The sequence below is a fragment of the Suncus etruscus genome, chromosome 7 (genome assembly GCF_024139225.1).
Source record: "Suncus etruscus isolate mSunEtr1 chromosome 7, mSunEtr1.pri.cur, whole genome shotgun sequence".
Lineage (NCBI taxonomy): Eukaryota > Metazoa > Chordata > Mammalia > Eulipotyphla > Soricidae > Suncus > Suncus etruscus.
In genome coordinates this window covers 24,673,995-24,698,689 of record NC_064854.1, presented here as the reverse complement: position 1 = coordinate 24,698,689, position 24,695 = coordinate 24,673,995, and the positions used below count along the sequence as shown (strand labels likewise).

Here is a 24,695-nt window from a genome sequence, read left to right as displayed (position 1 = left end):
ATATAGATACTGCATATCAGCTCAACCTTCTGCTTTTTAGACGTCTAGACAGATTTTATTGGGTTCTGCGCTCAAGGTCTCACATTCAAGGTCAGGCAAGCTTGAGGAAAATATTCGTAGAAGTTGACCTAAGATGCTGGCTCAGTGTAATTTGAGGTCACAGTTTTCTTACTCATTGCTAGCCAGGGAATTGACTGTTCCTACAGGTCATTTGAAATCATTCTCAAGTGACTCAGGGTCGTTGGTCCACCAGCAAAAATTTGCTGTTCTTAAACCTCAGTGGGAAACAGTAGGACAGTATCCTAATCTATAAAAAAGAAACTGAAGCGGAATAACACTACATTGCAAAATTACATCTACTTCAGGTATGCATCAATAGAAATAACCATTTGGGTCCATACTACATTTAGTTCATTGCTTCAAACCCAGTTCTATCCCTTAACAGATAATGCAAGGTATATGAATTAACTGTTGCAAAAATTTTAAAAGCTGATCAGACAGTTTGGGAAACTTCAATTGTAAGCAGATAGGAGAATAAGCAATCACAGTACAATGTTATATATGGGTTGTTTGTTGAATGTAGTTGTGCCAAGTTGAAAGGACAGGAAGGGAAAATAATGGAGACATGTGATAAATGCCTAAAGAATCACCTGAAAATAGTCTAAGGGCTATACAAATTATACACATGGGGATTTAATTAGCAGACTCAAGCAAAAGCCAAATTTTATAGTCATTTTCACTTTTTATAAGTGAAGTGGAGCCATTAAATAAATATTTTATATCCATGCATACATGTTGCATGACCATCCAAGCAGTCATTTTTCTGTTGCATAATAGATATTACAGATTTTAAAGCTTTCAAAAATATTTATGGCCATACAAGAAGCTGAAGATAAAAATAAATAATTCTTGCTGTAATCGAAAAGTCCCAGGAGAAATCCAAGCTTCTGGGAGAATAAACAGGTCTGTATTTTGTAACCATTGTGTTCAGCATTTTTCTGGAAAAATAGCTTAAATCTGTGTTTGTCACCTCAATGGCAGAATCAGTTCAACAGCACAAAAATACTCTTAATAAATGTCTGGATATCCTTTTTATTGATTCAAATAAGTGTAGAGCTATTGTCACATAGTATAATTTAAGAATTCTTTGAGAAGAGAATAATACATACATATAATCTGGAAATGGGAAGTAAAGGGAATGGGTACAAGTAAATGCTGAGCAGATTTAACACGAAGATCTAAAAATAAACACTGCGGAATAGAAACAAATGGAATCTGATGATTTCCGAAAATACTGCATGCACAAACACACACAGACAAGCACAAATACATATGGAAAATATTATATGGCTAGTTTTTTTTCTTTCATCCTGAGGAAGGATTATCATGTATTACAGAAGCAGTCCTGGAAGTCTCATAAATTAATGTTATTTAGGGAATAGGAAGAGAAAGTCAACAGTCTTGGGGATATGGATAGATAAAGGAAGTCAATTTGAGTCTTACAGACCATACCACCTGGCATAAAACTCAAATTCATGTCACTGATGACAGTCTGAAGAGACTGCAGAGGAATGAAGCAGAGGACACTTCTTAGCAGGAGGGATCCTTCTGAACAATGCTTTATTTAGACAGTCTTTAGTGGTAACTATGTGTAAAGATATTTTAACTCAGTTTTGTTTTTTTGATGTGTGTGTGCAGATTCAACTGCTCTCCGGTTGAATATATTTTGTACATCTGACATCTACTTCTTAATATGTTTTTGTATCAAGGAGAAATAAAATTCAATTTGTATCCAAGAGTAGTTTAATTCAATTTCCTATTTTTATCTTAAGAATAAAAGATTACTTTATGATATCACCATTTCTATTTAGCTGACAATGCAGGAAAGTTATCTGCATTTGAAATTATGGATATAATTGTAAAACTGTGACTGACATCTTGAGGAAGAATATCACTCCTAGCAAGTTCTATTACAACGGTGGTTCCCAAAGTGTGTGTGCGTGTTCATGCATGTATTTCTGTGCACATGTGTGCACCTGTTCCTGTTTATTTCAGTGTGCAGTGTACATGTACTATGTGTACTGCTACATGTGTGTCCTGTATGTTAAATATGTATGCGAACTCTGTGTACATTGCTGCATTCATATGCACACATACAACAGGATCCATGGTAGTAGCCTCCGGCCCAAATTACAAAATCTAACTCAGGGAATAATACAAAATATTATTCTATTTAGTCCAGGGGTCTCAAACTCATGACCCGTGGGCCGTTTGCGGCCCTCCGTGCAACATTTTGTGGTCCTGCCCTAGAGGAATCTTTTGTTTTGTTTTGTTTTGTTTTGTTTTAGTTGTTTGGGTCACACACTTCAATGTTCAAGGCTTACTACTGACTTTGCACTCAAGGATCACCCCCGACTTTGCCTCCTGCAGCCCCCAGGTAAATTGAGTTTGAGACCCCTGATAATAAGTCAATTACACAATTAACTTTCCCAAACCTCTATTATACTACTTAGTGCTCCCTCAAATCACTTATGAAATAAACAATGCTTCTTTGGGTCCAGAGAGAGATAGCAATGTCTCTGACATGCCTTGCATGTGGCTGAGAAGGATTGGATGTCCTGAGTCCTATGTTTTCCCGAAGACCTACAGGATTAATTCCTGAGTACTGAACCAGGATTAGCCCTAAGCACCACTAGATGTGGCCCATTTCCCTTCCCCAAAAGAGAGAGAGAGAAAGAAACTATAATATTAGTGGAATACTCAAAAAACATAATATTGCCTCCCAAAATATGAATAGATCTTCAAAATGTATTAACTAGATTTGTTGTATCTGACAAAAAGCACCCCACAGAAATTCTGCCTCTTGCTTGTAACCATCATCAAATAGCTAATGTGAACATTTATAATGAACAAGGTCAAATTTTATTTGAAATAAATGTATTAATGTAAGGTAATTTGTTTATTTAAAATTAATCTGAAAGTATGATAGTGATGGAAGTTGAAATCTGGGCTATCTATGCTGGTAAAACTATACAGTTTAATATGTGGTTTATTAAAATGTGTTTCTGCACTGTAGGAATTGAATCTCCAACTTTACTGTCCTATGTGTATGCAATCGGAATAATTTAACCACTTTATAAAAAGTAGTAGGATACATTACACATGCTATCTGGTCATTGTGAACATTAAAAAGTAGCTGACATATGCTTATATTTATATGACTTTCTTTGGGAGACAATAGAGATGCCAAAATTAAAATCTCACAAATAGCTTCTCAAACAACTTTCCTACAAAAATAATATTTTGTGCTAGCTGAAAAGGAAGGAACTACATTTCCTTCATTTGGTTTCTTTCTGTGCGAGGGATAACCAAGCAAACTGCATTTGGAATTAATATATGTATGCTCTTGTACACTCAGCACAAATATAACCTATAGAAAATTCCAACTTTTTCATTTCCATGCTGACCTATATTTCCCCTCTGTTGTCTGGCTCATAATCACAAACTAGTGTGACAAACTGCCAAAACTTTTTGGCTAACTGACCTTTATAATTTTTAGGAAAACATAGAGACTATTGGCCAGCCTCCAGACCAATCAAATGAGTAATAACACAAATAAAAAGTGTTAGAGGTCAGAGCAATAGCCCAGCATATAAGCCCTTGTTTTGATGTGGAAGACTTAGTTTCAATCCCCAACATCCCCATATATCCCCTGGGCTATACCAGGCGTAATTCCTGAATGTAGAATCAGGAGTAACCCCTGAGCATTGCTAGGTGTGATCCCAAAACCAAACAAAATCAAAATACTAACTCAGAAAGGTTTTTTTATTTGGTTGTTCAGTTGGTCACATCTGGCAGTGCTCAAGGTTTAATCTCATCTTTGTACTAGGAAGTCACTCCTGTCAGTGCTTAGTGGATAAGTTTTGGTGCCTGGGATCAAACTAGATTTGTTTGCATGCTAAACAAGTACCTTACCTGTATATCTGGTCCTTTCATATGAAAGATTTTTAGAAATATTTGTTCATGTTTTACATATCATTACTTTGTACTTTAATTTTACTTTGCATTTAATATTTGCTGACTGTAAGGATAAAAACAGAATAAAACAGACCAATGTTTACCATTTTGTTCTTCTGAAATAGTATAATCATATAAAATGATTTATTTTTCCCAATTAGAGTAAATTTCACATTTTCTAATAAGTTAAATCTTTATCTTTTTTGTTTGATTTAGTTTTGGGACCACAACTGTTTTTGATCAGGGCTTCCTCCTGGCTCTATGTTAACAGATCACTTCAGGTAGGGAATCAGGGAACTAACTATATAGGATTCTGAGGAAGAAACCCAGGTCAGTTGCATGAAAAGCCCTACCCACTGTACTATCTCTGCAGCACTAGTCTTTAGATCTTTAGTACAGAAGAGAATAATTATTTGATCAGGGGAATTTTGTTTTAATGTTTTTGTTATCGTTGCTGTTCACACCTAGCAGAGCTAGGTGATCACTTCCATCATTGCTTTAAGAGTCACAAAATGTCAGAGTTCATACTCAGGAGTCTGTGTTCACAGCTTGTATTCAGTCCTTCGAGCTATCACCCAGGAAGTTCTGGCCACAGCTTGAACACCAATGTTGTATTTGCCTTCTATGCAGGTCTCTCATAAATACAATAATGATAGAAAATATATGATGTGACTTGTTTATTATCCAGTATTGAGAAAAAATTGATTTAAAATTTTTGATACATTAATTAAATAAATAAGATTCATATTTCACTAATACAACTTTTCATTTCCAGATATATACATTTTTATTCTCATCAAAAGAATATATAATATGGAGGTATAAAAATATTTAAAAATAAAAATTTTATAAAAACAAATTTCAGAGAACAGGAACATAAAATAAACACATATGCTATGAATAATTCAAAGGATAGAAATAATTATAAAAAAACTCTAGGAAAATTGGTTTATATAAGAATAGTTACATATACATATGTGTATATTTACTTATGCACAAATCCTCAAATGTTGATGGCTGATGTCGAACAATCTATTTATCTTCAACAAGTCAGGTTCATTTAAGAATGCAAGGCATGAGATTTGAAAATAGGTTAATGTAATACTAGCAGATACTAAAAGGGGAAATGGCACATGATTCAGAAGACCATTTGGCGATATTTAATATCCAATCCTAAGTAAATGTCCTCAAGGATTAGGCACGGGAAGAAATTTCTTCAAGCTGATTAAAAATGTTCAGCCATGGGACTGGGAATATGGCTCAGCTGGAAGGTACACACTGTGTATAGGCAAGACCTTGAATCTCATCCCTGGCACCACATGTCCCCCTGAGCACTGTGAGTCTGTCCATGGCTGTCCCTAACACTGCCAAAACAAAGCAATTCAGCATCAACAGTGTCAGCACTAACAATCAGATCTCCATCCTGTAGAGTGGTCACTGGGTCCCCAGACTCTTCTTATTCTAAGAGGATTATCCCTACAAAAATAAAAAGTAAAACCTACATTGAAAGTCAAACTTATGATTAATGATATATTCTCTTTTATTTTTTGTTTTGTTTGTTTTATTTTTTATTTTTATAATGGTGCATTTTTTATTAGTGTGGTGTGCTTTAGGGTATGTTTTCTCACAAAGTCAGAAATAAGGCAAAACATCTCTGCCTGACAATCATGCACTTATTGGATACTTTTCTGAATATCTTATCCAGCAAGAAAAATATATTAAGATCTGATATTCCAAAGAAGGAATAACACTGTCCTGTATCCTATCATGTCTTGTTCTGAGTTCTAAATAAATTTGTTTTTAAAAGACAACTCATATAAGTCTCAGCTTTAAGCAAAGATAAAATCTTGCCTCTTGCTACAAAGATGGAATTGGAGAGGATTGCGCTAAGTTTGATGTACAAAAATAAATAGCAAATGAACTCACTGATCTGTGGTATCTGAGGAAACAAAGTAAGTTAACATTCATTTCCAGTGAAAACAAATCTTTAGACTCTGCAGAACTGAGGCCACCAAACAGAGATGGGAGATTGGGAGGGGATGAGGAGGTGTAAAGCAGGGATGTGGGTTCTTTGTTAATGTAATGAGATTGTATCCTGAAATGTAAGCATGTACATTCTTGTAGTTAAAGTAACTATTATAACTAATATATGAGCTTAGCAAAACCATAATCTATAAAATCACCATGTAATTACTTGGTTTATATTTTATCACAAATCAAATAGTATTATATCAATTGTAGTTTTATATAATACCCATGAGTATATGTAAACCAAAATAACTGTAAAACAGAACCACTAACAATAGTTTTAAAAATAAAAGAGTTGGAAATAATTTAGATATTGACAAGACTTAGATAATTAAGGGCTTGAACAATAGTTCTTGTTTGGTGTTGGGGGGCCTCAGGTTCAATCCTTGGCACCTCATACGGTCCCCAAACAACATCAGGGTAGATCCCTGAGCACCAAACCAAAAAATAAGCCCTAAGCACCACCAGGTATGCTCTCCAGGAAGCTCCTCCCTCAAAAGACACAAAATTTAACTACAAAGCAATTATTCAGTACTAAAGTTTGACTGATTCCTATATGTCCCAAGTTGAATTTCTTTTACTTCTAGACATAGGATGATGGCAAAAATCAGATACAGAGCTTAGCTTAGCAAAAAAACAACATTTCCAAGAAGATTTAAATCTTCAACCTGCAAGATTTTTATGTGAAAACAAAATTATATAATGATCTGGCAATATCTCTTATTTAAAATTTTGGGTACTAACCAAGAATAAGAATGGCACATTGATAAAACTCATATAACTGCAACTAATCCGAATAATAAATTTAAATTTTTATTACCAATCAGTCAAGCACATTCACATGGCTAATGTAAAACATGCTAAATATTTTGAACACACTATGAGTCGATAAGAATATTATGTTTATGAACGGTTGTTGAAATGTTTGAAAGATTGTTGGATGAGTGACCTGCTGTGAGTTTTCACAAGAAGAATTCCCAGATTTAACTTCCGAAGACTGATAGCTGCCAAAACACAAGTGACAGAACATCTTCATTGGGAACATCTGGAAAATGTTAGTCCCTCTCAGGATAACTGGTGACAAGCTATCAGATACGTAAGCACCAAACAACGGAAAATGTTAAATCCCTTTACTGACATCTACTACTGACTACTGTTCAGTCTTCAACTGCCTTAGATGACAGATTGTTTTTCTCCCTTCTTTTCACTCTGAGGTCTGGGAAAGCCACATTCCTATCTTGTTCCTTGCTGAAAAAAAAACTTCCAACTTCATTAACTAATGTCTTCAGAGCTCCTGCCATCACAACTCCATTTCAGCCAGTAGACACAGAGACAGAACATGGAGGGGATGCCTATTCCTTTAACTGTACGCCTATAGTTTGACTGTATGATGCATTTACATTTAGTTGATTAAAATTTGGCCCAGTGATTCACAGTCATTACAAGGGAAATGAAAAGTACAGTTGTTTAAAAATAAATCTAAAAATATAATTCAGCAGTACTAATCCTAGGAACCCCAAAACACCATGCAGAAAAGCCCTCTGCATTCCTATGTTTATTGCTATTTACACTATTTACAATAGCCATAAACTGGAAACAGCCCAAGTACCTGAGAACAGGTGAGTGGCTAAGGAAACTGTGGTACATCTATACAATGGAATACTGTGTAGCTTTTAGGAAATTTAAGTAATGAAGTTTTCTTATACATATTATAATGTAAAATGCCTGCCTCAGAAATAAGGGTTGTGGGAGTGTGGGAGGAAGCAGGGATCACTGATGGTGGGACAAGTGAACTAGTGAAAGGTAGTATTTATTCTATGCTAGAAACTCAATCATGGACATTTTTGTAATCACGGTGCTTAAATAAAGTAATTTTTAAAATATACACAACATGCAAAATATTTAATATAAAATTTAAGAAACTACTAGTAATATTTTCACTAGTATATAATGTATGAAATAATTCTATGAAAACTATAAAACCATAAATTTATAAATTTACCAGGGGAATGCACACCCAAACAAAAATGACCCCTCACCCTACATATGTGAGAACATCTATTATTTGTTGAGAAATAATGATAGCTGGGAAGGTGTAGACAAAAGGAACCCTCTGTTGGAGTTGATGGGAATGTGATTTAGTCTTACATTATGGATATTTCTCAAAATATTCAAAGTGGAACAACTCTATGATCATCAATAATACTTGTAGGTATTTATCCAAAGAGTAGACATGCAAAAAACCTAATTTGTTTTTTGTACACACATTCATATGTACACACATATGTACACATATATATGTTTTGTTGTGACACTATTTACAAAAACCAAGAGATGGAAACAAACCAAGTACCCAAGGAAGAAATGGATAGTGAAAGGATGCCATATACACACAGTGTAATACTACCCATCAGATATTAGAAAATATTAATTCTGTCCTTGCACTAACATGGATGAAATTGGAGGGGTTGTAAGTCAGAAATATAAAAGCAAATTCCCATGACCTTATCAATTCTTAGATATAAACACTTGGACTCAATACAGAATTGAAGTTTGCTAAAGGGTTGAAAGGAGGTCCAATGACCACATCAGGGAAATACTTGTATTTTGATGGTAGTTATTGTTGGCTATTTATATATAAATAGAGAGTGAAACTAAATCTCTAAAACATAACCTAAAAACCATGAAATATCACTGATAAAATTATTGATAAATGCCTTTACTTTCACAAGGATATCTGAAAAAATGCATTGTTTTCTATATCCTAACAATTACACATAGAATATTTAAATATTGTCATTAAGAAAAAATTGTAATTTTCAAAAGTAATATAACATTAAATTCATTAACATTATGTTACAATGCATTGCTGAGCCTTTCAATCTTTTGAACTAATGTCTCCTCCACTTTGTAGTAGAGAAATATTTAAATCTCTAATATTACTTAGAGAAAAAAAGAAAGGCTTATGAAGAACCAAAAGCAAGCCCTGACAATCCGATCCTGAATGATTTGTTTTTTAAAAAATGAAAGCTGTTTAAATAACAGTGCTTACTCTTAGGTAGCTAATTTGTAAAATAATCATCAATTAGTAAAACTATGTAAAATATATTTTAAAATTCACTTGTTACCTTAACTAAGGAGAAAATTTAAATTATTAGACCAATATTAGATAGCACTCAATAAGACATTATGCATGTAAATAAAAGAGAAGATAGCACTGAAGGATGAGGAAATGGAGCTTTACAACTTTTGAAAGGCTACCTCATCTCTGGCCATTCATATCTGAGTGGTTGCACTCAAACTATCCAAATATTGCTAAAATATACATAAGGCATATCACAGACTTAAGTCAAATGCATGTATATGTATCCCTGCAATATATTAGGAAAGTATTCCTAAAAATCAGATGCTCTATTTTAAAATGCTCTATCTATAGTCAATCTCCCATTATTCTAGTAGAAAATAATGCATTATACATTAATCCATCTGCCATCAACTAAGTTCTAAAAATAAATCTTGGGGAAACATAGCTGCTTCATGTTTATCATGACATTTCAAAGGGCCTTTTAAGCCAGTGAAATCATCATTTTGCTGACAAGGTTTTGAGGACTCAGGACTGAATTCCTTAAATTGGTTCGTGTTCCCACAAGTAAGCCCAATATGATTCCTCCATGAGACTATGAATACTTCCATTTCTATTTTACTTTTGTTTGTTTGGGGGCCATATCCGGCAGTGCCCAGGAGTTATTTCTGGCTTTGTACTCAGACATCGTTTCTGGCAGGATCAGGGGACTATGTGGGATGCTGGGGATTGAACCCGGGTCCATCCTGGGTTGGCCACATGCAAGGCAAATGCCCTGCCGCTGTGCTATCACTCTGACCTCCCAATTTACTTTTTAAATAAAGCTACCACTCCATGATCCAACTGTTGTATTGTTTATTTCCATTAACATCAGAATTACTCTTTTTCTTCTATTTACTTTGCTTGTCTTTAAACTGTTCTTATTTTCTGGGAATAGTAACTGCTCAAATCCAATAAGAATATAACTGGAGGGGTGGAGAGAGAAGAATATAACTAGAAAAATGAAGAGAAAGCAGAAATTTTTGGGACAAATGTACAATGAAAAGACAGCACATGGAGAGTTGGCTTCTGTCTTCCTCCTCCTAAGGATAGCTATACTATGAAAGTTTTCAAACAATTTGTTCACCAACTGTATTTGAACTGAACTTTGAGACTTTTTCCAATTTAATAGGCTGCAACATAAACAGTATCTTAGTGATCTTGAGATGATATGAATATTTTATATATTTTCAACATTACTATCATCTCTCCACCCACCAAATCAGAGTAAGATACCATCAATCTGAAACTGAGTATTAAAAATGAGGACTGTTCTTCCCAGGAAAATTTAAGTGAAGAAGATCATTTAGAGTATACTTTATAAGTATAAATGATCGTGAATACATAAATATCCGTATATATGTATAGATTGGATATGTCTAGCCCATGTATTTTAAATTTTATTATTTGTAGCTTGCCTATATTAATTTACATATCTATATCTATCTATGGTGAAGGACTCTCAAGAGGTTGTCAGGAAATCAGAGTCAACTCTCAAATAACCAGAAATACTCCACAAATCAGATTAGTAGTGTTATGTGAAGGCCAAGGATGCAGTTTCCCAAAGCCTTCAGTACTGGGACAATCTGGGTAATTCCAGCAGCTCTGAGCACCTCCAGGGTTAGAATAAATCTTAGAACATCATGTGGTGCAAACCATGCCAGGTACATGAGCTTAAATGCTGTATCATCATTCTGATCCCTACCTATGTATATATTTATAAACTTCTTTCTTTTTCCCCTCTGTGCCATACCTAACACAGTCACTGACTTCTGTGACTCTCAGTACTATTTTATTTTTCTATACTGCTTGTTAAGATAACAAATAAAACCAGCAATTTAGCAGTTAGACACTGGGGGTGGAATTTTGTGAGAGCAATTATTTTGAAGAGAAAGGCAGGGACAGAGGAGTTCTGAAAACTGGAATGAAATGCGATAAAGGAGAAAGGAGCAAGAATACAATGAGTCTTTCATACATACAATTAAGCTTTCAAAACTTCGATTTTATTATCTTCCCAGCAGTAAAGTAGTGTGGCAGAAAAAAAGAAAATGGGAATAGACTTTACTGAACAATGACTATATATTTATATGTACATAAAATATAGTACATGTATACGATTTCTGTTCTTTTAAATTGTTTAAATGTAGACTAAAATAGTTGCATTTTTATAGACTATAGGGATAGAATGAGGGTTTTTTTTTTTGTTCTAGAACTGAATTTACATGAGAGGAGTGTGACCAGGAGGGTCTTGTGTAACTGGTGGCAGGAAGTAGAAACTCTGATGAGGAACGTGGTGTTGGAATGATACATGTATGAAAAATATAAGTAACAATATTATAAATCCAGGTACATTAATAAAAATGTTTTTTAAGTATTGCAATTTTTAAAAAAATAATCAGGATAGTTATTAATTGGGTGATAAATATACTAGCAGTAATTATTGCCAAGTTCATGTCTTAACCTAAGACTCCTGAGGATTCACTAACCCGCAAAGCCAACTGATCAGACTAAAGAAATAAAGGCTAAGGACTCTGCTCCAGTTATTATAATCGAGAGATAGCATGGAGGTAAGGCATTTGCCTTTCATGCAGGAGGTCATCAGTTCGAATCCCGGCATCTCATATGGTTCCCCGAGCAAGCCAGGAGTGATTTCTGAGCATAAAGCCAGGAGTAACCCCTGAGCACCGCCAGGTGTGACCAAAAAACTAACTAACTAACTAACTAACTAACTAACTAAATAAATAAATAAATAAATAAACAAATAGATAAATAAATGAGTATTCGCATGAGAAAGTAGCAGCTTCTTCAACTAGTGTCAAATATTTGACATGATAAAAAATGTTGCTTCTATGTCATATTTCGAAGTGCATTTGTGGCATAACTCACCTTTGACGATAACTGGGGTTATTTAAAACATACACACATACCCACTAAGACTTGTTCCTGGGGCCGGGCGGTGGCGCTCGAGGTAAGGTGCCTGCCTTACCTGCGCTAGCCTAGGAGACGGACCGCGGTTCGATCCCCCGGCGTCCCATATGGTCCCCCAAGCCAGGAGCGACTTCTGAGCGCATAGCCAGGAGTAACCCCTGAGCGTCACCGGGTGTGGCCCAAAAAAAAAAAAACAAAAACAAAACAAAACAAAACAAAAAAAAAAAAAAAAAAAAAAAGACTTGTTCCTGACCCTCATTTTATGTACAACATTTTTGAAAGCCTGCGACGACATAGAGTACCATAGTGGCTGGATTTGCATATGGACATTTAGAAGGGTAATCTTGGTTGTCTTCTTATCCAAATTCATTAATTATTTTGTCCATCATCACCTAGCAATTAACACCTAGCAATTAACAAAATTGCCATCAAAATAATCTCTTAAGTACTTCTACAGATTCAATAATTCAATATCATTTGTGCTAATAAAAATGCTGGGTCTTATTTGACTAATTAGAAATCACTGGTTTCAGATTATGTTGCATCTCAATGATGTAAATGCTTTACCCTCTTGTGTTTTCTATTTTAAGCTATCCTTAATAGGGCTGGTAGACTATGTACATGAATATGGATGAAAAGTCTAAAACTTGAGTCATTTCCAAAAGTTGGATGTCACCACTACTTGAAGAACATAATGCCTTTCACCTCCTTCAATCTTTGAAAGCTCCACATAAGTGTTTTCTCAGTAATGAGAAACTTATCATCATTCATCATTAAAGGATACATATACATACATATTATTCATGGCACATTAAAATATTTCATTAGAGAGGCTTTCAATACATGATACATCAATTAATTATAATGTAAAATAATTAGGTGCTCAAGAACTCTACAGAAAATAATTTTGCCAAATATATGGTAGAGAAATATGCTTTTAATGAAATGCAAATAGTGGAGATTTACTTTCACATGCCTACATTATTAAAGGCATTCTGGTAAAGGTTTCCAAAATATAAGATAATTAAAATGTGATCATTTTTAACTGAATAAATCTATAACATACAAGAGTCAAATTATATGGCCAAGTAACTCATTTCATTCTTTAAGCTAATGAACCCAAAATAATATTATTTCTGCTTTATATATGAGGATATTGATTTTCATTTGTAAAAAGTCTGATAATCTTAGAACTTAGTCCACTTGAGAATGAAGTACCTGTATATTCACATTTAGTCTTGGTGTATATTTTTTGTTTCTATTTATATTAGAATATAAATAAAAACCCAGATATACCCACAGATTTAAGGACTGTTTACTTATTTCAAGAGAGTTAACAGCAAGCAACAGAAAATTTTAAAATAGTCTCTCCAATGATTTTGGGATTAGTTGACAATTACTTGCTAAAGAATGAACTGAACCATTGTGCTCCACCATACTCAAAAATTATTTCAGAATTAATGGCTTGAATAGAAGACTCAAAATATAAAATACATAGGAAAAAATACAAAGGCAGTTCAGACCTTTGACATAAATCTTGGAAAAAATTTGTGTTTTTGTCTTCAATAAGGTTAACAAAAGAAAAAAATCAGACTAAATCAAACTGAAAAGCTGCCATACAGTAAAAAAAAAAAAAAATTAACTGGCAAGATAATGAATGGGAGGAGATACTTGCAATTCCTACATGTAAAAAGGATTGGCAGCCAAAGTGCATAAACAATTTTAACAATTCACTGAAAAATAATGATAATAGCAATGAAATTTTGATTTAAAAAGTCAAAAGATTTAAACATAGTCAAAGGATTTAAATAGAAATTTTTACCAATTAAGATATAGAAAAGAATAATAGATTAAAATAAGTTTACAATTACTAACTTTATGGAAATGCTAATTAAAATTAAGAAAATATCTCTATCAATTATATCAGTTATTTCTGAAAAGATAAATAAAAAATATTGGCAAGGATGAAAAAAAAGGGAACACTGTATACTCTTGATGGGAATAGAAATAAATTGCTGCTGCCCATAGGATAAATAGTATAGTTATTTCCCAAAAAATTAACAGCAGAAATATTATGAGCTATTGAGTCCCTTTTACTCCTTGACTGGTTATTGGTGGATCCTCAAAGAGCTCCAGAATGAGTAATTGATTCCCATTTTGCTATCCCCTTAGAAGGGGAAGAGATCTTGATAATATTTATCCGCAGCAAGTAATCCACACAGACAGGAGGGTAAAAGGGTAAGAAGGTCGGATGCAGAACCCTTTGTCAGCCTATTACCAGCTACAAAAACACCTTGAGCCAGCTAGTAAACTGTCCCAAAAGACCCAGAGCATCTCGCTCCTAAACTATTTATTAGGCTCTCAACAGCGCCCCCACCTGGAAGGTAGTAGGTGGGACAATGGGCAGAGATAATCTTATGGAAATGCTTTCATATATAACAATGAGCCATTTATTCTACTTCTGAGTATCTATCTGAAGCCATGAAAGCATGCATTCAAAAATATATATGCTGGTATGTTCAATGTGACATTTTTTTTACAATAGCCAACATATGGAAATCTTAAATGTCCATCAAGTGATGATCACATGGAGATGATATGCAGATATACACAATAGGCTACTACTCAACTATTACAAAATAAAAGATCAAACCTTGTAAGGGACAACAGCTTTGAAGGTATCATATTACAAGAGATGTAAGACAGAAGAAAAAAAACATATACTTGCAACTCATAAGTAGAAGATAAAGTAATAAAGTCAACAAATAAAATAAAAACAAAAACCTTAAATTATGACAGAATATTGGCTCCCTACTGGAAAGGCTGATGGTCATGGAAATCAGAAAAAGGAGTTAATTGGTGATGGGTGTAAACTAGACTTTCAGAGGTGGTCATCAGGGAAAAGAGTTAGCCAATGAGAGAAAAGGGGGTCAGCCATATAGAGGCAGAGGAAATAAAACATTTGATGAAAAGCAATAAGCAGCACTTTATACAGATGTTATATCATAATGTATGCATGAAAGCTATAGCTATAAAACAATGGTGCTTAAAGATTATAAACAAGAAAAATTCAAATAATAACATAAATTTAATTTTTGAAACTTAATCAATTTCATCCCAAATAATAAATATTAGAGTTCCTTGTCAAGGACAGCCAGAAAATTAGTCTTAATTTTATCTCCATTTTATCCACTAATAACCACTAATAACTAATATCAAATAACCAATATTTGAATAGACAAATATAACCACTCAATTAGAATGCCCATTGGTCTAAAAATAATAAATAAAATAAAAGAACCAAAGTAATGCCTAGTTAAATTCAAACAAGCCTGTTCCTGTACTTTATTAGTCATTAATTGGCCTGTCATAAAGCTTGCATTCTGAATCAAATTGCAAACAGAAGAGACATCTCCTATTATTGTTGTAAAAGACACTGAGGAAAAATTCAGAAGTGGGTAAATTGGAGGGAAATTGAAAGAAATTTATGAGTAAAGTCTTGAAAGACAATATTCTTAGATTCAATAATACTTTTCTTTAAGAAAACTAGGCATCTATGTAATTTCTGAAACATTTTCTTCTTTCACTCCCACTTACTGCTCTGTGAAAACACCAACCCAGAACCAATAACAAAGTACCTGTTGGAAGAGGCACCACTGCAAATTTTTCTTTCGAGGAATGATGGATGTAGAGGCAACCCTCAGTAAGGATGATGTCATCAAGTGCAATGTCACCATGGTGGCCTTTCCCAACTCTGCCTTCGAATTTGAGCTGGAAGTCCTCATCTCCAGACAATAGCAATTCTTTCCGCTGCCAGAAATTACCTTGCTCCACAGTAAGGTTTACTAGAATCTTTGTTTTGTTTGATATTGATGTCTGGATCAAGGTGAGGGCCCCAACACTATTTCCATACATGTGGTAATGGAAAATGATCTGTGAACAAAAATATTGCATGAAATATTTGCAATCAATTCTACTTTATTGCCAATTGTACCATATTGAGTTATACCTTATTGAGAGATTCTTCTGTAACAACATAAAAAAAATTTAGACCTGTATATTCCATGGCTTGATGAATCACTCCTGCAGTTACTAAAATTAGTCCTTCAATCCTATCCTGTGATATATGGAAGACAGGGCAATAAGGAGCCATAAAAATGTCAGTAAATAATGAAGCAAATTTTCACTTTTTTTTTTTGTTACTTTTTGTGCCTCACTTAATGACATTCGGTTACTTCTGGATATGCTCTCAGAAATTGCTCTTGGCTTGGGGGACCATATGGACTCCGGAGGATCGAACCATGGTCCATTTTAGGTTAGTGCGTGCAAGGCAAATGCCCTACCGCTTGTGCTACTGCTCTGGCCCCCAAATTTCATGACTTAAGAATTTGAATTCTCAGTAAGATTTTATGGTCTATTGTCAAAGGAATAAAAATATTATTAAATGCAGGCACCATATTAAAATACTTTTTATTATTAAGAAATAGCATGAACTAAATAAACTCATTTATAATCTCATAAAACTTAAATAATTTTATTCAAAATTATAGCCTATTGCTTATTCCATCATATTCTTAAACATGAAAACACTCTCAATTGTATAAAATCCTCAGGGCTCTAATAAATAAAACAAAACCACCAGAATAGTAAATTTCCAAAGTTCACAGGAAAGGCAGAAACATGCTCTAAAAGACTAACCTTAGGAGTTTTTACCCAAATAAAAATTAATAAGGTATTTTCTAGGATTAACATGTCAATGTTTGAAAGATGGAGGTTGCCATATTGTGACCCAAAAGGATAAAATCAGGGGACATTCTGGGAGAAAGATGAATAGAAGTTAGGAGCAACAAGAATTCTGAGTAATTTTAAACTGTTTTGTGAAAATAGTAAGTGATAGGTACACAACTTTTAAAATATGCATTATTCCAGAGCAATAGTACAATAGTACAATCCCAGACAATAGGGGAGAGCTCTTGCCTTGCATATGGTCAACTCACATATGGTTCAATCTTCTGCATCCCATATGGCTCCTAGAGCCCTACCAGAAGTGAAAGTGATCTCTGAGCACAAAACCAGGAGTAAGTCCATAGCACCACAAGGAGTGCCTCCCCCAAAACTAAAGAAAATGCACTTTTTTTTGTTTGTTTTTTTGGGCCACACCAGGCGTGCTCAGAGGTTACTCCTGGCTGTCTGCTCAGAAATAGCTCCTGGCAGGCATATGGGATACCTGGATTCGAACCAACCACCTTAGGTCCTGGATAAGCTGCTTGCAAGGCAAACACTGCTGTGCTATCTCTCTGGGCCCAGAAAATGCACTTCTAAAATACTAGTAGCCAAAGATTTTAGAGGCAAGAGAATAAAAATGAGATGTAATTAAAGGATAGAAAATGTGATTGAATATTATATTCAGTGATTTGGGGAGGAATTAACTAAGAATGGGCAAGCTATGTGAAGAACTTATTTCAATTTCAGGTATTATTCAATAGTTCTAAAATGTTTCTTTGATCAGCCTTCTCAACACAAATGTTCCAACAATGGTGATGCTTCGAAATAACATAACTCAGTAGTAAAAGCAAAGGTCTCAGTTCATTCATGAGTTGCACCAAAAATGACACCAGTGGTCATTGGGCAAAATACACTGTGACTGGGTTTCATATTTCTGACCAAAATGTGATCATCCCAGCAGTTTGTCTTGTTTTATTTTCTATTTTTTTCCACAATCACAAGACAATTCAAGTCCTACTTCCAATCTTCTACCTTCCTATTTTCTAGAGGCCAATTTCACAATGATGTCATTGAGTAAAATGCAAATAGGTACCTAAACACCTTTATTCTTATGGAAATCCCTCAAAGATAATATATCCTGATAACTGGGCAATACTAATGCATAATAATCAGTTTGGCTCTGATTCTTTTAAAGAACCATTTACTCAAGAAATTTTAATGTAATGCAGAGGTATGATCACTTCTATTGTCCATCTCTGTCTACATTTCTCCCTCCTACAATTTTTCCTTTCTTTTCAATGATCTCTAATTTGATTCTTTCTCCAATTTGATTATTACTGTTTGCAGGTATTTTACAAAATCAAGGGATAAGGAGGATATTCATGAAGATTTGGGAGGCCCCTTTGTTTACCTGACAAACATATTTTTTAAATGGAACATAATCATTTCCAACATGACCTCTCTTACTTCTTTGTTCTTAATCTACATAATAAATATTCATTAGTCAACCATTCAACATTAATTTTCTGACATTTCTTCTAGGCATATATTATAAATCTCACACAGATAAGTAAAATTGTAGAATCTAGAGTTCCAGGCCAAAGGAAATAGATATGGATAAAATCTTTTTAGTACCATAGTATAAAAAAAGTATTTTGATCATTTTCTTAGAAGAATTTACATATATATACATATATATAATAAAAAAGATTAGACATCAAACTGTAGTTTTATATCATCATATTTAATTTTAATTTTCTTTCTAAGAAAAGAAATAATTTGTAATTTTCAGAATATTTAAAGCTATATAGATATAGATTTGTAGATATAGACTGAAAATATATAACTATGGTATGCTTGGTGTTTTTAAGGAAATCTCAAAAAATTTGGAAGTTAGCAAAACCAAAAAAAAGTACATTTGCATAAAACTATTTCTTGCCAACTAATTAAAATGTAATATATTCTTTTTGAATTTTTGAAGTCAGCTATTCTAGACAGCTTACTGAGTTATTTCTCTAAAATTCTGATTTGATAATGTCTCTTTTTTGAAAAAAATTCTGCCTATCATTTGTAGAGAGATAAGATTACTCCCCGAGAATTAAACTATGAAACCAACATAAGAGGTGATAGAAATTCCTCAAAATAAAGGTTTAACATATTTCAAGACTGGACAGTGGTGGAATATTAAAGATTGGTCAGTACAAGACAGAGGAGAAAACATCTATAAAGGATACAAACACAATTTGGATACAATTGCAGAATTTCTTTCTTTCTTGTTTGGTTTTTTCAGACCACACCCGTTTGATGCTCAGGGGTTACTCCTGGCTAAGCACTCAGAAATTGCCCCTGGCTTGGGGGGACCATATGGGACGCCAGGGGGAACCATATGGGACACCGGGGGTATCGAACCGCTGTCCTTCCTTGGCTAGCGCTTGCAAGGCAGACACCTTACCTCCAGCGCCACCTCGCTGGCCCCAAGGAACAAACTTTTAAAGTCTATTTCCAGGGTTAGAGTTCTCTCTATTTGGAAACATGCATACAAAAACAATATCAGTTGATGAAAATGAATATTTGACTTCTGCTATTGCCTCCTAGCAATCTGATATTTTTTTATCTTCAAGCAATTTTATGAATAAATTTTCTTTCTTTGCAGTGCTCAAATATTAGAAGCATCTAATCAGAATATGTGTTGAGAGAATATAGAGATAACATTTATCATTGTAAATTTAATAAAAGGCACATTTATTCAAGCATTATCCAAGAAAGCTGGCAAAAATCAAGAGTGTTACAAATCTATTTCTGAGAGTTTAATTTATATCAAATTTAAAGCTACCTTTAGTTTCTAAACTAGAGTCAATAAATTAAGAGATGACCCTGCATACATTATCCAGGAGACAGTTTAGTCTGTACAACCTCTCTGTTAATACTTTTAATACTCCACAAATGCTTTTTATATGCTCTAAATTGAATATTTTCAAAATTATCTTTGTTCTGGTCCTTACCTACTCCTTGTTAGTATTTGACCATACCAGTAGCTGCCTATGGGATGACAGGATTTGTGTGTCTCTATGTCAAACAATATCCACATGGTTTCTCATTGGATGTTATTCTATGAATGCAGCACCTCCTATTGGTAGTGAAAAGGATTAATCCCACTTTCTAGGTGTGACGTTTTTCCATAGAAAAAGTGAGGAAGGAAGAGGAGGGCTCTCTTTCATTCCCTGAGCTTCGTGGACTGGCTGTTTGGAGGGTGCTCTGCTGACTGGAGTTAGGAGCACCTTCTGGTTAAGACCCAGCTCGCCAGTGTTCGAAGCATAATCCCCACAGCTGCCCACAAATATATGTGCTCACCCTGACTCCATACCTTGCAGTTTTTGCTCCTTCTGCTTATGAGAGGGCTTGAAATTCTGGTTGCTCTCATGGGCTGCTGAGGGAACCAGCTCCTTATAAAGATGTAATGACCAGATGAATTTCGCAAAGTGTGATCAGCAGCAGGCTCTGTCCCCACAGCGGGGATGCTACTGGCCTTCAAATTCCAGTCAAAGTCATCATCTTGGTCTTGCTCCCAGGAACAAAGGTCGAATTCAAAATCACAGCGCCTACTGGTGGTACCTAGGAAGGTAGAGAGAAAGAGGAAATTTACCAACATAAAGGGATGCCACCCAAATTATAGTGATGATGTAACAACAGGTAATATTAAAAATTTTACAAAAAATATCTTAAGAGCAACAATATTCAAACACTTTAATATACTTCACAGATTTTTTTTTCAAAAAATACATATGGTAAATTCTTTAAAATAATAAAATGGGTAAGAAAATAGCTAGCAGGATGAGTCTCTAGAATGACTCTGCTCATAGTCGGCGTAGTCAATTTTTACCCCATTATATTACTTTTCTCTTCCTCAAACAAAACCACATAACTTGAACTTTCTAGTCCCGCCCCCCATTAGAGGGGGCAGTAATGGAGGCACCAAGACCAAACAGTTATAAGACCACTAAGTAATAAACTAGACACAGAAGGGACCACGCATTCTAGCAGCTCCTGGGGGAAGAGCAGAGGATATGGGAGGCAGGATGGGAGCAGATGTGGGAGGACAATTAGGTGGTGGGAATTCCCCTGATTCAATGTAAATATGTACCTGGAATATTACTGTGAACGATATGTAAGCCACTATAATTAAAATAAAAATTATATTTAAAAAAAGAAAATAGCTAGCAGTAGACACTTTCTCCACTAAGTGCTCCGTTGACCAATGTGACTTATTTTTATTCTCTTTTATCTTTGCAATCCAAGGATAATTTGGGAAGTGTATTGCTTTGCAAAATAGGCTTATAAAATATTGTCCAAAATAAAATTTGGAGTTGGTGTTAATCATAATAATTATTAAGACTTCTCATTTTGTAAATGAGAAATTTGTGAAAAGGGGCAACAAATATAATCTGAATTAAGATTCTATAATAAGTTATATAACTTTAGACAAATGCAATTGCATGTCTGCACTAGGCCAGCTCCATAGTCTCACTTGTTCTTGAAAGATATGAAAACAAGCCTTGAAATATTATAAGTACACAGGCCTTGCATCTGAGAGCTAGCAAACTCAGGAGGAGAGGGTGGGTCAGGTCCCAGCCCTACTGAAGCCAGTCCTTTTGCACCCATCACTGACTTGCACCCATCATCTACTTGCCAATGGCCATTTCACTACTTTTCTACAGCTCTCTGCAATCTGAAACCAATCTGCCAAGTATTCAGACTAACTGTACTAGAACATTAATGGAGTAAGTGTGGGCACCCTCCACCACAGAATTTTCAGTTGCACAACAACTCCAATATTTTTATTACTGTCATCTCCATAAAAACACACTAATTTAGATGCAAATGTGTAGCTGAAGTCACCTAATGTTCAGAAACAGAAGTAGCAGAATGATCAATTAGAAACAAGAGCTTAATAAGCCTTCTGACAATGACTTAATGACCTCATTGCAAGATACAATGATTTTCACAAATTTTCTTGCTGCTGTACTTTTTCTTTCTTTCTTTTCTATTTTATTTTTAATAATTTCACTCCCACTGATCTGGAAACAAAAATATTATGATTAACTATGTCAACTATATGCTACAAGATCTATAAACCAAGTTATATATGTTAAAAATCATTATACTAGAAGTATTCCTAATTTTAAAAAATATACTAAATTGCATTAAATACATAACGACATCCCAACTATTTAAAACTATATTATTATTATTTCTTTTGGGTTATTCTTATTTCCAAAATATTACTAGGAATATGAGTATTCAGTGCCCTTACTGATTTTCTACATGCAGTATCTATTTCAGAATGAAGACTATTGAAACCCTTGAGAAATAATTTTTTTTCTCCTTGAAATTTTATTGCATTTTTGTCTCTCATAGTTTGACATATTATTAGGTACATATACATTAAGACTTATATTTTTTAAAGATTCTTGAAAAACTTTCATTTGTAAATTGTATCTCTGAAGACTTCTTTACTTTGAAGTCAGCTATCTGAAATTAATATCATTATATTTTGTTAATGATTAGTGTAAAAATGTTATAATTTTTTCATATGTCTTACTTTTAATCTAAATCTTTGTATTATAATGAATTTGTCACACTATACAGAGAAGTTAATTCAAATTGGGTTACAGATGAAGATATTAGATAAGAATTCACAAAATACTTCAAGAGAAATATAGGCAGCACATATCCATAAAATCAACATCTGAGATATTCATCAGTAATTCAAAACCATTGGGAAGGAAAACAAAAGTAAATATAAATAAATGTAACTATATCAAGTTAATAGTTTCTGCATTTTGAAAGCAGTTATAGCTAAGATAAAAGATTCTCTGCAGAATCAGAGAAAATATTCACTCTGTGCATCTGACCAAAGGTCAACTTTCAAGATGTATAAAGCACTCACAATAAACTCAACAATAACAACAAAACAAATAGCCTCATGATAAAAATGGAAGAGTTGAACATACATTTCATCAAGAAAGATGAGCAGATGGTCAACAAACATATGTAAACATATTCATTACCACTGATTATAAGAAAAATGCAAATCCAAAGAACAATGAAGGACCAGAGAGATAATAAAGAGGGTAGGATGCTTTCCTTGCATACACCTAATTTGGGTTTGATCTCCAGGACTCCATAAGATCCCTCCAAGTTGTCAGGAGAGATCTCTGAGCCCAGAGTTTGAAATAAGCTCTAAGCAGTGATAACACCTTTTGTCTGGGACAAAAATAAATGAAACCAAACAACAACAATAAAAGGAAACACAGACAAAAAAAACATGACCAATTGATGATATATCTCAAACAGAAAGATTGGTCAATTTCAAAATATCAGGGATAAAAGGAAAAGAAAATCATAAGTTAATACTGGTTGTGAGAATGTACTCTGGTTCATTTTCTACAGAAAATGACTTTTCAAAACAACTCATACCTAATCATACCCAAAAACTAATGATTGGATTAAAAAATTGTGTTGTAGTTTCACAGAAGAATACTACTCAACCATGAGGGAAAATAAATGAGATCTTGCATTTTCCTACAGCTTGGATGGAACTGGATGGTGTGTTGAGTAAAGTGGTGTGAAGGAGTAAGGCCACATGCTGGATAATCTCACCTATGTGGAGTACAAAGAAACAAAAGCCAATAGCAACAAATATTGAGATTCTACCAAGGGAATTGAGTTTTCCAAAAGACTGGAAGAGAGTGAGAAGGAGCTTAGGGATGGTAATAGATGGGTATTTGCATGTGGAGATGGGTGTGGTGCAATAACATGATAAGCCCAAAACATTAGTATTTTTCCTACTAGCTGCTGCTACTGCTATTATAAACATGATATCTCAATTTATAAAAATAGGTATAGTTTTTGAAGACGGTGCATTTGTGAAACATGAGAACTACTAAGATCTTTAGAATGCTTTAATTTTAACAACCAGGCTAACACTGGTTCCTAATTAAATCCAAATATAGAAAACATTGCTTTCTGCCATAATTTCTGTCATCAAATGAACAGGATGACATTTTCTTTGCATTTTCTAATTCGGTTTTTAAATTACATTTGAAACCTATTTTGGTAATGTACTCTTTCCTGGAATAGATTAGAATACTTACAAATTCTGTTTTGGTTCAGAATACTAAAATTTCAAGTATACTTGTAGAAGGCTAGGAGTTAAATCTCATTGAAATAATAATGAGCCTTAACTCAGTATCTTACTTAAAAACAGAAAAGTAATTCAGGTTAAAATGATGAAATGAAGTAATTCAGTTATCCTTGTTTTGGAGAGGATAACATTCCATGAGAAGTAGATTACCATAGAGAACAGCTCCCCAAAAAGAGTATAAAATGTTTTGTGCTGTTGCAAAAGATAGTTTCTATTGATTTTAAAATATTATACAAATATGGCTACATAAATTACCAGATATCAACTGTATTTTTCTTTTGATATTTAGTCTTGAAAATCTGTTTCTTTGAAAAGTTTAATACTGACATGTCAGTGGAAAAAGTACAACCATCAGGTATAAGCTATTTGAGTTTCCCTTCAAATTCAATGTGCCAAAGAAAACAAAATGTAATTTCATTTTCCACTATTTCCCATAGGGTTCAGGTAAGAAAAGCAGTAAAGTCTTCCCACAGATGCCATGTTTTGGCATTTCAAGGGGGCAATTAATACCAGTACCTGGATGGTGTCCAATCAGGAAGAAATTGTCATCTTTGGAAATAAACACTTCTCCAAGGAAAACCACCAGTTGGAATATAAAGCACATTAAAAACAAACTCATCATTACTTATGATGGGGAAAGTCAAATCAAGATGACAATGATATATCATATTA

The 24,695-nt window shown here is 34.0% G+C and overlaps 1 protein-coding gene across 1 annotated transcript in view; it reads right to left on the bottom strand.

The window, feature by feature from the left end:
• The window catches only part of MALRD1 (MAM and LDL receptor class A domain containing 1), a 516,995-nt gene that overhangs the window by 256,906 nt on the left and 235,394 nt on the right, over positions 1 to 24,695 (bottom strand). Inside the window, exons 26-27 of the mRNA XM_049777533.1 lie at positions 20,184 to 20,431; positions 15,733 to 16,027 (exon numbers count right to left, since the gene is read on the bottom strand). Coding sequence (XP_049633490.1) covers positions 15,733 to 16,027; positions 20,184 to 20,431 — 543 coding nt within the window. The remainder of the gene's footprint in view (positions 1 to 15,732; positions 16,028 to 20,183; positions 20,432 to 24,695) is intronic.